The 17812-nt window shown below is 40.4% G+C and overlaps 1 protein-coding gene across 1 annotated transcript in view; it reads right to left on the bottom strand.

Annotated features, from left to right (window-relative positions):
- The window catches only part of SENP1 (SUMO specific peptidase 1), a 68715-nt gene extending 51313 nt beyond the window's left edge, over positions 1–17402 (bottom strand). Inside the window, exons 1-6 of the mRNA XM_055144139.1 lie at positions 16980–17402; positions 16125–16264; positions 11424–11471; positions 7204–7334; positions 6500–6584; positions 1662–1821 (exon numbers count right to left, since the gene is read on the bottom strand). Of these exons, the coding sequence (XP_055000114.1) occupies positions 1662–1821; positions 6500–6584; positions 7204–7334; positions 11424–11427 (380 nt within the window). The 5' untranslated portion in view covers positions 11428–11471; positions 16125–16264; positions 16980–17402. The remainder of the gene's footprint in view (positions 1–1661; positions 1822–6499; positions 6585–7203; positions 7335–11423; positions 11472–16124; positions 16265–16979) is intronic.
- Between the last annotated feature and the right edge of the window lie 410 nt (positions 17403–17812).

Here is a 17812-nt window from a genome sequence, read left to right as displayed (position 1 = left end):
AATCCTAGTACTGCAATAAAAATGATTTAAAAAATTTTAGGGTACAGGAGGTATATCACAGATTATATAGAATATGGGTAATAACTACATGATGCAGGCTCAGATTAATATTGATTTGGACAAACTACAGTTTACAAACTATTGTGTCAACTAGAAATTTCTAAAACGAATTCAGTGAAAAAGTGTTTTACTAAATGTAAAGACTAGAAATCAGATTATAAAAGAATAAAGTTAATCTTTAAAATTTGTAAATCCATAGGAAAAATATCTAGAAGGATCTGTATCAATATATTATGGTAATGTAGTACCTTTATTTTTATTTATCTGTATTTTATGTTTTGAAAGCATATGTACAATACTTCTGCAGTGTTATTCTTTAATACAAAATAATATATAAGCCAAAGTATAAATATCATATACTTTACATAGAAAAGTAGAGAAAAAAAAAGCACCAAAAAAAAAGCTTGAAAAAAAAGCACTGAAGGGAAGGTTATAAATTTGTGCGTACTATTAAGTTTTACTATCATGTTTTCATTTTTATAATGAGAATTAATGAGTTCTTATATGATTTTTAAAAACATTAAGTTGAGGACTGGATAGTACAGGGTTTAAAGAACTTGCCTTGTATGCAGCTGACCCTAATTCAATCCCCAGCAACTACATATGATCTCCCAAAAGCACAGCCAGGGGTGACCCTTGAACAGAGTCAGGAATAAGCCCTGAAGGCTGCTGAGTGTGGCTCAACCCCCCACAGCCCCACTCTCCAATAAAGTAAAAAGAAAATTAATTGGGAAAGATGACTCTTGGAGAGAGAGAGTATTGAGACATATTATTGCTCGTATAGCCCATGCACTGAAAAAAGCTATCTTGTGTGTCTGTAATTTCAACTGCCAGAAAGCTTAGCACAGATTAAGCAGAAAATGAAATAATCCAATATGCTTAAAACTAATCAAAGCTGACTTTTATTTATTTTGTTTTTGGGATCATATCCAGAAGTACACAGAAGTTATTCTTCAGCTCAGTGCTTGGGGGTCATTTCTGGTGGTGTTTGGGGTGCCATGAAATGCTATGCCCTCCCATATATAAAGCATGGACTCCAGCCTGTTAAACCATCTCACATGCCCATGAGAATCTTAACTGTCATAAGTAGTATTACAAAAAAGAAGTATTTTATTTTTATTATTATAACAGTGTAGGTAGGGCTTATGAAGTTGGCCTAAGTAAAATCAGTTCTTTAAGATGAGTTGATTTTCTAAGAAACAGCTTAGACCAAGCTGTTTCTAAGGAGCTGACTTAGACCAAGCAGAGATGCTTTCAGTCAAATCCCTTCTCTTATAAGTCTATAAAATGTGCTAGTTTCATTGCTACTAAAGCTATAGAAACAAGAATAAAAGTCACCTTAAGATATTTAATAGCCACGGTGATCCAGAAGAGCCCCCAATATTTCCCTCAAAAATTCTCTCATCTAGTAATAGTATTTGTCCGTCACCAAAATTCAACACCAAGTAAGTTAAGAGTGGAAATGGGTTTGTCTGTATTTTTGGGGATTTAGGTTAAAACAAGGTGCCAATCTTTTAAAATGCCATTGTAATAGCTATCTTATAACCACTTTTTCTTATATATGAGGTTGGACTTATAAACTAAGCAGCCAGAATACCTACCCAGAGGTCTTTCGGGTTTCTAGGTAAAGACTTCGGCTGTTTCTTGATTTCTGCAAAGTTGATCCTGATGCTGGAGTGGAATTTCTCCACTGGCCATTTGCACTCTTACCAAAGTTTCTTAAGTCTTCTGAGCCAAGAAAACTGTCTGAAGGAGGGTTGTCTAAAAAATAAAAAAATTGAGTACGTTAAATTCCTTCAACTGGTTCTCCAAAGGACTGCAACCATGTTGAACATGGTATTCCAAAGTAATATGGCATATCATCATGTCTCTCATGGAAGAAAGATCCCAGTCTCAACTGCCAGTAAAGTCTGCAGTAAGGAAACTTTTCTACAAACTATAGTTGATTCTGCCATACTAACCTGAAAATTGATGAAGAAGCTGAATCCTGCCACAGCCATGTGCCTTATCTGCATCAATGTGACTCCGTGGTGTCCACCAAAAGTCAACATTTTACCCCAACTATATCTTGCAAGCACTCCCAGGCCTGGGCCTGAAAGAAGGTAGGCCAGACCAGTAAGAAAGCAGGTGGAGGGCCAAGGAGAATTGTAATTCAAATGAACAACATTTATTGCTTAATAAGCAGCTGGTTGTCACTTTCCTGTCTTCAGTTACCATGTTCACAGCTCAAGGGTTCTCTCTAGGAGCAGAGATAACCTAATTGCTGCTTATTCTGGCTGGCTACTGGCAGGGATGACCCATCTGGTTGGTTCTGGTATGAGAACCTTCAATCATTTAATGTCATAATGATCAGACAAATCAATACTCCAAGGTTTGCTACTGCTATCAGACTAAGTGATTTTTCATTTAATTATTTGAATTTTATGACTTGTGGCTTCCGAACAGTGGTAACAGAAACCTCTTGAAGTTTCCGCTAGAAATAGAATAATTTCTGTGCCCACCTCTACTTATCAGCAGGATTAGGTCACTGAAAATAGCACCTTGAAAATATGTGAAGTTATAAACTGGAGAGTCATCAACTGGAAAAATGACAAATAATTCTCTTACTGTTGAATATGTGTCCAATATTGACATTTTGAAGATCCTCTTTCAATTTTCATATTAATATAAAATTTGCACATTATATATTTATACTATTTAAGATATTTAATGGAGTTTTTGGAACCCTGTCCAAAAAAGTAAAGCAGCCAAGAATGTTTCATATATACATATATATATACATAAACACAGACACATATATGTATGTTTCAGTAGGTCATGCTTATCAAGATTTAAGGCAAAAGAAGAGAAAAAAGTAGCAGTTAAGGGTGGTAATAGCACAGATGACTTATCAGTAAATGAGCCTTATCTACTATACTCAAAAGAAATTATAAGCTTTCCTTTTGTAACTACTATCTATGCCAAACACCTATCTGTATTACTTTAAAGATAGAGCTACAAGGATAATGAAGATGAATCTCAGTAAAGAATTAAAATTATTACCTTTGAATACAAAGTAATAACAGCAGTAATCCTTGACTCACTTTTTGGGCTAAAATCTGATCAGAGATGTCTAGGTAAGAAAAATGTCTGCCAAAAATGTAAATCCTATTGACAGATAATGATATTTGAGCCCAAGGATAAGATAGATTAGCCTCTTCAACAGCATTTGAAGTAGCTTCAGCTTTTAAATGGAAGGGCAAAAGCACAGAATCAGGCACCAGTACAGAATCAGGTAGTTCTATCCCCTGCTCAATGAAATGACTGAATGATATAAGTAAGCAAAGCTGGGAAAGAATGAGCAGTAGGTTACAGATAATTTTTTAAGACCAAGGTTTAAAATAGCATTCTGTCACTGTAGCACTGTTGTCCCATTGTTCATAAATTTGCTCAAGCGGGCACCAGTAACGTCTCCATTGTGAGACTTGTTGTTACTGCTTTTGGCATATAGAATATGCCACAGGTAGCTTGCCAGGCTCTGGCGTGCAAGCGGGATACTCAGTAGCTTGCTGGGCTCTCCTAGAGGGACAGAGGAATCGAACCTGGGTTGGCTGCGTGCAAGGCAAATGCCCTACCCGCTGTACTATCACTTCTGTCATCACCAATAAATCAATTTAGTAAATGCTATAAATAAGATCACTGTGCACATGCATATAAACACACATATATCTAAGTAATAAATATATGCAATACATTTTATATTTTGAGAATTTTTTCTGGAGTCACATAGATAGTAGAGGGGTTAAAGTGCTTGCCCTGTATGCAGATAGCCCTGGCTCAATTCCAGGCACCACATATGGTCCACCACAACACTGCCAAGGATGAAGCCTGAGCACAGAGACAGGAGTAAGTCCTAAGCACTGCTCAGTGTGGCAAAGAAAAAAAAAGAAGTATGTCAGGTAGCCACTTACCAAAGTTAACCATGAATTGCTTAAGATTTACTAATTTGAACAATACTCTTAAAACATCTTGCCTACAAAACATTAAATTTGGCAACCTAATTTCCTAAAGACAGAACAGTAATAATGATTCCAAGCATGAGCAAAATAATTTTTTGTCTCAATCCACTTTCCTTGTTTAAAGTACACTTTCATTTTCTCGTCAACCTCTTAATAAAATCAAAAACCCTTGAACTCCATAACAAAATCATTAAAGTATTGTATTTTCTTCACTTTCTGAATACTTTTCAGTGGCAAGGAATAGACTATAGGACCTCACACGCATAAGACATGCACACTAAACTGTATGACTAGACCTAAAAAAATTTTAGGTCCAGTAAAGCAGTAAAAAAGTTTCAGACCCTAAATACTGAAGTTTTCCTCTTAGTGGAAGAGAAGATAGTAGGGTGAGAGAAGAGTCAGAATAAAATGAAGGCAGGTAAACTGAGACTGTTTAATCAGGAGATCAGGCACAAGAACAAGAGAGATAGTACAGGGGTTTTGGAGTTTGCCTTGCATGCAGTCAACTCTGGTTAAATCCCCAGCATCAGACGTGGTCTCCTGAACCACCAAGAGCAACCTCAGAGAACTGAGCCAGGAATAAGCCCTGGGCACCACTTGGAGTCACCCAAATCCGTCTCCCTTAAAGAAATGACTGAACACAAAAATAAATGTGATGATTATCAGAAAAGACATATCCAAAAGGGATGGCAAAGAGAAAATTCTGCAGGACCTGAGATTAATTGGAAAGGGCATGACAAAGAAACAAAGCTTTTAAAAGTATAAGGTAAAAAAATACATATGTATGAATTAAAGACTTTTGAAGGGAGAAAAAGTATATAGATTCTTGGCATTCAAATTCAAATTTCTCATTGTTAAGGGAACATCCTTAGAAGTCTGGGCTATTACTGACCAAAAGTTTGTTTGGCCAGGGACTTATACAATTTGGCTCTCCTTCAGGCTACAATATAAAGAATGAATCTAAGAATTCAGCACCCCCATTTTCAGCAAGACTTTGTTATTTTTGTTATTTTCTAACAACAATTTCTAAAATAATAAGACTTTGTTATTTTCTATTGTTATTTTTATTCTTCATCATGAATAAAAACTGAGTTATGATAAGGACATTTTGTTTATAGTTCTTACTAAGCAATTACTAAATCTATCTAATCAATAAAATTATAAACCTTCCAAATCTGAGCTCAGATTATGACTAATTTGTCTTATAAACATTTGTATCCTTCTTTTAAGATTAATACACCAGATTTCCAGACTAACTGCCCACCACAAAGATCTTTTCGATAATAATGACAGTTAATTTCTGTGCAAATTAACTGCTTTTTCTGTACAAATTACACAATATTGTGTGGAGCCCATTACTACCCAAAGAAAGGCAATTCAGTACCACACACCTATATGACACTTATATATAACTCTAAAAGATCACCATACTAACACCTTTTTAAGGGAGATCTCATTTTGCTGATAAACAATCCTGAGGAGCCAAATAACAGTAATTATTATTTGCATTTCATAGTACCTCAACTAATCCTTAGAAAAATCCCATTGAGGAACGTTCAATTGTATTACTAGTATTACCAAATTTGTGATTAAGGTGAGAAAAATTAAAACAATGAGGAGTGATAAAACATGGGAAGATTATAGTCACCTGGGTTTATTGGCAGGAGGCTAACCACAAAAATACGGTTAGATTTCCCTGAGACAGAGAAACAAGATCACTGGAAGCCCAAATCTTAGGAGGGGGCAGATGAAAAGTCAAATAGGCCAGAGGTTAGAAATAGCCTAGAGAATGCTACCTTCTGTCATGGGTCACAAACTGAATAGGCGAGTCCTGGAAATATGCAAGCATGGCTGTGGCAGGTACAGATAGAAACAAGTAACCAACAAATCCTGCCCTGATGAAAGGACAAGCTCGGGCAGAATTTAACTTTCAGGACTCATGATTTCCAGCATAATACACATTTACATTTTAAATCAATATAAACCAAATATTCTTTACATTACAAACATGGGAGGGAGGGAGGGAGGGAGGAAGGGAGGGAGGAAGGGAGGAAGGGAGGAAGGAAGGAAGGAAGGAAGGAAGGAAGGAAGGAAGGAAGGAAGGAAGGAAGGAAGGAAGGAAGGAAAAAGGAAGGAAAAAACGAAGGCAGGTAGGCAAGCAGGCAAAACACAACGGTACTGTTTATTACAATGGCATAATAGATGATGGATTATTCTTCCAATAGAAAACCTGTATCATTAAAATATTCGTTTTTGATTGAGACTAAAGAAATATTACAGCAACACACATGTGTGTACAGTGATAATGACTTCATTAAAATGATGCTTTAGTGGAGAAGATTCCACTTTCCTTTTGATGCTTTTACTTTAGCAATCATAAACACAATAATCTGGAGAAACCTGAAAGGAAAAATGCCTGGACTTCAAGTAATGTATCATACCTGAATAGTAATTTGGATTATAAGCTGCACTTCTTGTGGAACATGTAAAAGATGGGTCCAAATTTCCTTGTCTGGAAGGTAAAATCTAACAAAGGAGAAGATTTTTCTTAAATCACATTCATGACAAATAAGCCTGATAATAAAACTATTCATATTTGCATATGTTATAAATTAAGTTGCATGTTAATAAAAAGGAAAAGATACAATTTAAAAAATGAGTTAGACTTAAGGAAAAATGAGGACAAAATACCCATTCTTTCGGTATCATAATCAACTCAAAGGATGTTCATTAGAAGTTAAGTATGCATTCAAAGAACTCTGTTCTAAAAGCAAGTTGTATGATATATATCAAAGCGGTTGGCCAAAGTCAACCTGGTTTTATCTATCTACTAATATTTTACCCTCATCCATTTAATCCTCAGCATCTTTGAGATAACTAGCTTAAAAGAATTTGTATGTACATAATTGTGTTATCTGTAAGAACTGCAGTTTTATGGTATGCTTACCATGGAACCTAACCCATGTTACCATACCTAACACCTGTCTTTAATTTCAACACAGCAAACAGAATTCCAATACCAGAAGTACTGATTCTGAAAAATTTTACAAATATCCTTGTATTTTTAGTGTGGGATTTAAACCATATCATGTAAAAATTTAAGCCAAAACAATTTATTAATTCAGGGAATAAAACTGTTCCTAACCTGATGGTCAGAAGGTGAAAGCTGGTCCTCTGGAAAACCTGTTTGTGACAGGAGATGGGTTTTGCATACGGAGTTATGGTTCACTAAAGTTATTTCTCCAGCATCCATTCTCATCCTATCAGCAATTTCATCTGGGGAAAGAGTCCAGATTAGTTCAAGTTATATAATTCTTCAATGACTATTTTCTTATGAATCAATCCTGTTACCTAATAAAAATATTTCCCCTCAAACAACTCTATAGGCAAATAAAACCTCTTACAAGCAAGAAACTGCAAAATATCATTGGTCATAAGAAGATATCCAAGTGCGAAGCTAATTAATATTATTATTTACTAGTATCCACTAAGTAATTCAAATTTTTAAAAAGATGTTTCAAAGTTTATGAGTTTATACAAAATAACTCATTCAAGTTCTTAAAATAATTTTCCAAAAATGCTATTTTTAATATTTTAAATAATAGAAAAATGTTAACTACACATTTATTTGGATGCCACAACTGGCAGTGTTCAGGGCTTACTCCTGGCTGAGTGCTCAGAGATCACTCCTGGAAGTGCTGGGGATCCTTTTGTGGTGCTGGGGATTGAATCCTGGTTGGTCTCATGCAAGGCAAAGGAAATATAATTTTACACTAAGAAATAAATGCTGTTAGGGCCAGAATGATAGTATAGCAGGTAGGATCTTTGCCTAGCATGCAGCATACTTAAGTTCAATCCACTGCACCCAACATGGTTCAACCAAGCCCTGCCCGGAGTTGATGCGTGAGTACAGAGCCAGTAGTAAGCCCTGAGCATTGCCAGGAGTGGTTCAAATACCTACAGAAAGAAAGAAAAAAATGCTGTTAACACTGGTTTCTTTCCTTATTTTAATTCAAACAGATGCTTTAAAAATTAACAAACCTAGGGGATATGGAGAGGTGGGACAGGTGAGAAAAGGGACCATTACGACAATGATAGAGGAAAGCGGTCACTTTGGACCAGGACTAGGTGCTGAAAGGAGGTAATATGCATGATATCTATCAGTGAAGTAGTATAAACCACAGTACCTAAAGGGAAAAAAGAAAAAGTGCCTGTCATAGAGGTGAGCTGGGAGACAGGAGAGAAAGTGGAGACACTGACAGAGGAAAGTGGACACTGGTGAAGCAATTAGTGTTAGAACATTGTTCTCCTGGAACTCAATCATGAATAACTCTGCAACTATGTAATTCAGTGGTTCAACAACAAAAAAAAAGTTTTAAACTGAATATTATTTTTATGCAAAAGTCAAATTTATTCATATGACTCATAAGACGTTTTTGTGATAGTCTCACATTTCTTTTTTCCTTTCTTTTTTGTTGGAGGGATGCTCAGGGCTCACACCTGGCTCTGCACTCAGGATCAGTCCTGGCAGTGCTCAGGGGAACATATGGCTGTTGGGGATAGAACGCAGGTGACCATTGTGCAAGGCAAGCACCTTACTGGCTGTCCTATCTCACCACACTCCTCTTTTTAAATTTTTAAAAAATTGTTTATAATGCCATTAATAATAGTTTCTCATGCACATATTTTTATTACCCTTCTCTCTCTCAAGAAACACACCTCTCCCTCCCAACTCCTTCCCACCAACACAATCTGCAGATTAGTTCTGCCATTATTATGCATATGGACCTTTGTTGCTACCGTGCTGTGTATCATTAAATGCCACATATGACAGAGATCATTCTGTATCAATCCCTTTCCTTCTGAATGACTCCACTCAGCATAATATATTCTAGTTCCATCCATGTTGCTGAAAATTGCATGATTTTGTTCTTATAGCTCTTAACAGATAACCACTTTCTGTGATAATATAGCAACCCTTACTTCATAACCATATTTTTAGGTCTTTTGTTGCTATAAAAACAGAGACGGGGGGCTGGAGCAATAGCACAGCGGATAGGGCGTTTGCCTTGCACGCGGCCGACCCGGGTTCGATTCCCAGCATCCCATATGGTCCCCTGAGCACCGCCAGGAGTGATTCCTGAGTGCAGAGCCAGGAGTAACCCCTGTGCATCGCCAGGTGTGACCCAAAAGGCAAAAAAAAAAAAAGATGGGGTGCAGTGCCTCTAGCAAGTCAACCTGTACCCAAGGAATGAGTGCATCAGCAGCCTGATGGTACCTTCAGGCTTCCTGACACCCCAGAATTGCCACTGTGCCTCTGGCTGAACCCCAAAAACTTGGGACCAAGTTTCCTGAGAAATTAAATGACTGAAAGTTTGGTATGTGAAAGCCTCGCCCACTAACCACCTCTGGTTCAGTTATACAAGCTCATTTATTGGCCTTGCTTCAGAGACCCATAAATAAATCTCGAAAGAGAACAAAAGCTGCAGTTAATCTCAGACCCGCACAAAGCTGAACAGAACAGGGTACAGCAGAGGGAGACAGGTTTGCCTGGTGCCCACCCATACAGAGCTCCTGGCAGCCACTTGCTTCCACAATCCAAAATCAATGCCATGCCCCTGGCTGGACTCCACTGTCTCAGGATGGACCTCACCAAGATATAAACTGCTGAAAATTTAGGCATGCGGGTTCTGTGACTGAAACTCTAGGCTTTCTTGGGTTTGGGATGGACTACTTCCCCCCATTTCCCTATACTTCTGAAAGCACTGACAGTCACTCCCACGAACCAACTCCAGCGCGACCATGTAAGTTCTTTAACCAGCCTTGCTTCAAAGACCCATAAATAAATCTTGAAAAAGATCAAAAGCCACAGCTAATCTTGGACCTGCAAAAGGCTGAATAGACCAGGGTAAATCATAGGGAAGCAGGTCAACCTGGTGCCCACCCAAGCAGAGCCTCCAGCAGTCACTTGCTTTCACAATCCAAAATTGCCACCATGCCCCTGACCAGACTCCACCGTCTTGGGATGGACCTCACCGACCTCACTCATATTCTGCTGAAAATCTGGGTTTTGTGACTATGAAATCTCCAGGTTTTCTCAGGATTGGGATGGGCTACCCTCACATCCCTGTATTTCTGGAAGTCTTGGCAGTCAGGTCCACACCCCAAAGCTGCCACCCAGTTAAAAAAGCTACTCTAGCCTTACCATCCTGATAAAAATACTGAACGCCCTGAACAAACACAATTACCTTAGTATCTGTATTACAAACCATAATACACAAAAGGAGAGAGAGTAGAAAAGCGCCAGCCAGAGAGGTAGTAGGATGGTGTTGGGGATGGTGGGAGGAAATGTGCACTGGTGGAGTGATGGGTGCTCAATCATTGTATGACTGAAACCCAATTATGAACAGCTTTGTAATGGTATACCTCACGAAATTCAGTAAAAAATAAAAAACAAAAAAACCCAACAAATCAGAGTAAGAAACTCAGTAACTCAAATGACTTATACTGATATCGGTAATGACAGGAAAAAGGAAAGAAATGACTGGGGAAAGAAAAGATTAAAGAAAAAGAAAAAATTAGGGCTGGAGTGATAGCACAGTGGGTAGGGCGTTTGCCTTGCACGAGGACGACCCGGGTTCGAATCCCAGCATCCCATATGGTCCCCCGAGCACCGCCAGGAGTAATTCCTGAGTGCAGAGCCAGGAGTAAACCCTGTGCATCGCCGGGTGTGACCCAAAAAGAAAAAAAAAAAATTCTCAATCCTACTAGCAGTGTGAAATTTAAAATTTACCTTAATCAGGAGCACTCCTAACCACTTCTGATTTGCTGCTTCCTGACTGGAACTGATAAAAAGTGTAAATAAACTCAAAATTAAAGTAAAATTTTTATTTTTGGCTTAATCAAATGAGTTTCATATAGTAGTCAGTACAGTAGCGTACAAAAGGCCAAGGATTCTGGAACCAAGTTTCCCAAATTTAAGTGAAGTCATACTTGTGTGATCCTAGGCAAATTTCTTAACCTCTGAATCTGTTTCCTTGTTGACAGAAATGGAGTAGTAATAGTACCTGCAACATTAAGTACTATTATGGACACATAAAAATCAAGTGAATAAATGGAGTTTAAGTACTTAGAAAGAACCTTGCATATAGTATTTTGTATTGTATATCTGACATTATGAACATGCTTTAAAGTAATGTTACAGAAATGCAAACCAAAGGAAAGCTCTTGGTAACAGTATTGCATAACAGATCTTGCTTAAAATTATTACTAAGCATAAAGATGCACAAATAGGAAAATATTAGGAAACATCACTTCTATTCCAGCTTAATTAATCAGAGTAACTAAAAGAAATGAATGACTTACCCATGTCAGGTCTTTTCACATCACTGATTTTAGCAATGATACAAAATCCTATAAAAGAAGGAAACTAAATGTTAACATACAAAACATCTTCGTAGTATTATGAAAAAAAAAGCTACCCAAAAGTGAGGTGTGACTTCATAGTAGAAAAAATATGATTATAAAAGGAAGTTTCTTGATGAGAAGATAATGGAATTAAAACAAGACTGATGTTTTCAAACATTCCTGCAACCTGTGCTATCCTGAACAGAAATATAAACTATCAACAAAATCATAAAATATTAGAAAAATTGGGAATCAGCCCTTTAGAGATTTTGTTACTTAAGATCACAAAATTACTGATGGAAATCAAATTATAACCTAGAAGTTCTTCACATCTATTGTTCTCATATTATGTGTGGCAGTCCTATAGACTTTCTTTTTCATGTATCTTACATAATGGATTAATATTTGTGAGGACAATTAAAGACTATCTTTTAAGATTCATTAGATACTTTCTCCTACATTATTAAACTATCACAACCAAAAATTATTTACCTACATGAAGTTAAAAGTCTAGCTGATTTCAGCTAGGTCAATAAACACACCCTTGACATAAATGATTCTTGGCAGATTTCCAATAGATTAAGGGTGCTATGGCCATATATATATATATATATATATATATATATATATATATATATATATATATATATATATATATATATATATTCATACTCTTATCCCCGTAGTTTTAAAAAATTGAGTACTTTATCACCTACATAAACAATATCATGTTTTCAAGGTATTAAGAAAATTGAATGTCTTTTTTTTTGATAATAATGCAGATCGTTTTTTTCCTTTTTAAAAAAGCATTTGAGGGGCTGGAGTGATAGCATAGTGGGTAGGGCGTTTGCTTTGCACGCGGCCGACCCGGGTTCAAATCCCAGCATCCCATATGGTCCCCTGAGCACCGCCAGGAGTGATTCCTGAGTGCAGAGCCAGAAGTAACCCCTGTGCATCGCCAGGTGTGACCCAAAAAAGCCAAAAAAAAAAAAAAAGCATTTGACTATGAAAGAAATTATCAAAAGGCATCCTACAACATAAAATATATTTGCAAATCATACATCTGACAAAGGGTTAATCTTCATTTATATTAAAAAAACTTACATAATTCAACAACAAATAAAACATGGTTTTAAAAAAAGAGCAGAGAACGACTGGAGAGTTCAAATGATTAGACTGCATGCTTTATATACTGGGGGCCCCAGGTACTACACAGCCACCCAAGTACCCCAATAGTAGCCCTGGTGATTCCCCCATGTACCACTGGACTATATCCCCAGCACTACCCAGTCACGGCAGCGCTCACTGTCAGACCAAACACTCAACCGTCAGGCCTGAACCACCAGGTCACAGGCACAGGATCTGAGTAAACATATCTGCAGAAGATATACAAAAGGCAGAGAGAGAAAAAAAAATCCATCCTCTCATAATTATAGAGAAATGCAAATTAAAACCACAATGACATCACTTCACACATGTGATAGCAGTGAAAATCAAAAATATAAACAAGTGTTTGAGAGGCCAGGAAGAGGAGAACCTTCGTACACTGTTGATTGAAAGAAAATTGGTCTAGTCAGAATGGAAAACAGTACAGATTCTTCAAGATATTAAAAACAGAAATTCCAGGGCCACAGATACTCTACATAGGTTAAGGCTCATACCTAGCATGCAGCTGTAGCCACAACCTTGGTTCAATTCCCAGCACCACAAATGGTCCACCCAAGCACCTTTAGGCGTTCCTGAGCAGAATCTGGTGTTCTCCCCTTCTCCACCCCACAAAGTAGAAATTTATTATGATTCCATTATTATACTTTTAAGTATTTATTCCCCAAATATGAAAACATTGATTCAAAAATATATAAGCACCCCATGTTCATCACTGTATTACTGACAAAAAACTAAAGTTGGATAAAGAGTCCATCAAGAGATGACTGGGGTTGAGAGTTCAAGAGTCAATGCAAGGTCCTGCATTTAACACCTGGTATAGCACTGCCCCTTGAGCACCAATGGGTGGCCCTGGTGACCCTCAGAATTGCTGGGCTTTAGGATTAACAATTCTGGCTGGTTGAACAACAATTAGACTGACCTCTAGCCCCCAGCAATATTTGTGAGGCACACAAAAGGAGAAGTGATTAGGTAAGGAACATGTGAGAAATACAAAGGAGTAGTATTTAGCTTTAAAAGGATGAAATTGTGGTATTTGTAAGAGCACAGATGGGCATAGTAGGTACTATGCTTAGTGAAATAAGTCAAACCACGGTCTGATTTCTTGATGAAATAAAGAAGCAAAACAAATTAAATAAACAAAATAAAAACAAAGTCTTAGACTGCAGGCCAGACTAGAAATAATGGTTAGAGAAAATAGAGATAGGTATATTGGATATGAGATTAACTGTGGAATAAAGGAAAGAAAAAATCTTTAACCTTAGTAAAATAAAGTAGAATACACAAATGCTGATTTATAGTGATGTACGTGTTATAAATTATATGTAATGTTATATACCAGCATTATTTCAAGAGAACTTTGTTTGGGGGCCACACCTGGAGGGTTACTACTAGCTCTGCACTTGGGGATCACTCTTGGCTGGCTCAAGAGACCATATGTGGTACAGAGGACAGAACCCAGGTTGGCCTGGCTCAAGGTAAGCCCCCTATCTGCCGTACGATTCACTCCAGCCACGAGAAAATTTAAATTTTCCCATTTAAGTAAATGGGAATTTTGTTTTTTCTTTTTGGGTCACACCCAGCGATGTACAGGGGTTACTCTACTCCTGGTGGTGCTCGGGGGACCATATGGGATGCTGGGAATTGAACCCGGATCGGCCTCGTGGAAGGCAAATGCCCTACCTGCTGTACTATCACTCCGGTCCCTGAAAGGGAATTTTTAAAAAGCTGCTTTAATTATTGTAAGATGTTAACTACAGGCTAAGCAGAGAAATCATCTGATAACCTAGTCTTTTCAGGGCAAATTCCCAAAGAATTCAACCTTGGATTTAGGCTTCAAAAACGTTTCTAGATATTTAACTTAACAAAGACATCTATATGGAAATTCTTCAGGTTATTTCATTTGGGGGTGGGAATGGAGGTGGGACTGAGCCACATTCAGCAGTCCTCAGGGTTACTTCTGGCTCTGAGCTTAAGGATCATTCCTGGCAATACTTGGGAGAACCATATGCAGTGCAGAGGATTAAACCAGGGTCAGCCGAAGGCAAGGCGAGCCTTTAACCAAATAGTTCTCTGGCTGTTAATTTTTTTCTTAGAAAAAAAAATAAAAGAATTCTCTGGGTCTCAAAACATGTGTGTGTTGGGGGGTGGGGGGAGTTTATCAATGACCTAGCTGGAGCTTTCACATTTCACTGGGGTCATTTCCTAATTGTTATCACTAGATGTTTGTTGTTAAATTAGTAAGGTCATTTTTAAATCTGGGTGGTCAGTAGAACAATCCCACTCTAACTTTCTTTGTATTGCTGAGACAGAAGCAAAGAGAGGCAAACAAGAAATCAAAGAATTTTAGAGATGATGCCCAGAAGCTATGTGACTTGCCGGAAACCACTTTAGATAGAGCAAATGAATGAAAAAGATAAAGATATTTGGACTCCCAAGCAAATGTGCTTAAGAAACTTCACATCCTTTAGCATATCCTAAAGGATCCACACTTTGTCAAGGTAAAAGTAATCAATTGCTAGCTCTGGAAAACCCACACTTAAGACATTGTTTCTTCAGTGTGTTTATGGTATTTTGCAGAAACACTGGGTAACGGGATATTTTACAAGACTGAATGAAAAATGTTGGGTCTGGAATCATTAATGCCACCAATTCTTTCAAGCAGAAAAAATTTCACCTATTCTATGTTTCTCAAAGCCAGTGTTCTCCCTTGAATTTGTATGTTGCTTGCTTGTTTTTTGTTTCTGTGCTTGCTTATTTCCTTCCATTCTGGAGAAGCCTGTGTTCTCTCTCTTGAACACACTTCTTTTTTCCCCTCACATTGTTCTCAATAAGTTTTGATAAAATCTATTTTGATTCACAAAAATTATTCTAATAATTCATTTCCTAAATCATTTATTTTACTGAAAGAGTAAAAAGCAGTAACAGGTATTTGGATGTAGTCCGGTTTGTAGATGAATACAATAGAAAAAAGCAAGGTCCTTTTTGTAAAATATCTCGTGATGTTAAACATGTATGTTTACATACATGCAAAGAGAATGTTTACAGCTATAATACAGCTTCTACAAAACATATCAGGGGCCTTTACAATTAGCTTTATCCAGAGCTAAGATGTAGTTAGAATAATAGCCTATGATATTAGAAGGGTATAAAAGTGATCATATAATTCTATCCTGTACCCCGGGTAACAAATACGTAAATTTGTGTTAAATGATCATGTATGTTTTTGATTTTCACATTTTTTACATGTAATCCCTGCCAATTAGCCTCTAAACACCGTAACACTGTAACACCTTAAGTATTCCATTTCTGTCATATACGTTCACTGTACATAACCATAAACAGAATACGGGAAATGCAAAGATAAATAAGAACTGAGAAGTGTGGCTGGGAAACCATATCCATGAAGAGACAATAAAGCTGGTGGTGCAACTGGTAGGAGATGTGGGAGTCGGGAGGATGACCTTCCGGAGCAGCAGTCAAGAGTTACATCACCTGAACCCGAAGCGGCTGAACCTGTTTTTTTTTTTTTTTAATCCATTTACTCCTTTTAGGTTTAATTCACCAGAGAGGGGATATGAAGACGCTTTCTAGTCAGGAAAATCCACTGAATCGGGTGCAACTGAAGCAGGCATCTGAGATCAAAAACAAACCAAGCTTCCAGGAGCCGAGCGGGGGATATGCGAGGGGGGATATGCGAGGGGGGATATGCGTGGGCAGTGCGTGGCTGGGGCCGGGGCTCTAAATCCGAAGGTCACTGATTCCTGCTAACAGAGAAGCCCCAGTTCCACCTAAACGGTCCCTGCAAATTCAGGAAACCGGTATTCCAGCCAGAGTCCTTGGTACAAACGGTCTTTCCCATTATCACTCTCCCTCCCCGAGAACGCCCAGCTCGACAGCGGGGACCCGACCCTCGGGCCAGAGGCCTCCGGCCCGTTGGACGGGCATCCCCGCTGGCCCCCGAACAGCAGGCGAGCGTTACCGACCGTCAGGGGGGGGATAACGAGGCTGGGTCGGGAGTGATAAAGGGGCGTCATGGCCAGCGAGATAGGGGGATCGCTGCAGGCGCCGATAACCGCACCCGCACCGGGCGAGGGGGAAGCCGGGCGTCTGGCAGAGAGCACGCTGGGGGGCACGGGGAGAGGACGGCGATGACACAGGTAGGCAAGCCGGCCACCGGGGCGGCGAGGCGGGCCGAGCAAGCCGGGCGGGGGGCTCCTCTCGGAGGGCAGCGCCAGCGATCGGCGCGTTTCGGCGAGGGAGCGCGCGGAGGGGGGCGGGCGAGGAGGGGGGGCGGGCGAGGGGGAGGGAGGGCGAGAGCGCACGAGGAAGAGTGGGAGAAATGTTTACGTGAGACGCAGGAGCAGGGTCGAGAAAGGTCTCTCAGGTCCCAAGGAAGGCGGGGGGTGAGGCGGGTGGAAGCGAGCCGAGCTCCCCGGCGACTTCGGCTCTCCCTCCCGAGCAGCCCCTGTTCTGGCGGGAAAGCTCCGCGCTCCCCGCCGGCGCTGGCCGCTGCGAGGGGCCGGGCGGCGCGGCGAGGGGGCGGCCTCTCCGCCGACGCGGCCCGGAGGAACGGCCGCCGGCAGCCTCGCTAACGGCCCCGGGCGGCCCGTGGCGGCGGCGGCCGGCCAGCGGGCGGGAGGGAAGGTGGTGGTCCTAGGGGGCGGGGCCCGGGGGAAGCGCCGGCCCCCCCCACGCCGGCCCCGCTTCCGCCCAGCCCGGCGCAGGCGGCCTGGCCCGGCCCGCGCCGCCTCTCGGCCCAGGCGCCCTCCATCCTCCCCCTCCCCCAGCTTCCCGCCGCCACTCACCGAACCGGAACCGGCTGCTCAGCGAAAGGGTTTCCGGCCGGGCGCGGAACGCAAAAGCCGGGAACCGCCGCGAACCGGAACCGCCTCCACAAGACCGGAAGAGCCGCTCAACAGCGGCAGCGGCAGCGGCGGCGGCGGCGGCGGCGGCGGCGGGGAAGGCGGGTGGAAGGGGGTGGGGCGGGAGGTCAAAGAGCAAAGGGGAAGACTCGCGGGGCGCCTGCGCAGTGGGGCGAGGCCCGAGAGAGCCTGCGGGCCGCCGGGGCTGAAGCCGCCGCTTCTCGCCTCGCGTCGGGCTGCTCCTCGTTGCGAGGCCGGGGCCTCGAGACCGTTCGTGTGCCCATCGTCCCCCGTTTTTCTCTGTTCCCTAGGACTCTT

Source organism: Sorex araneus, chromosome 6 (assembly GCF_027595985.1).
Source record: "Sorex araneus isolate mSorAra2 chromosome 6, mSorAra2.pri, whole genome shotgun sequence".
NCBI classification, from domain to species: domain Eukaryota; kingdom Metazoa; phylum Chordata; class Mammalia; order Eulipotyphla; family Soricidae; genus Sorex; species Sorex araneus.
The sequence above is the reverse complement of the archived record's forward strand: the minus strand, read 5'-3'. Positions and strand labels throughout refer to the sequence as shown.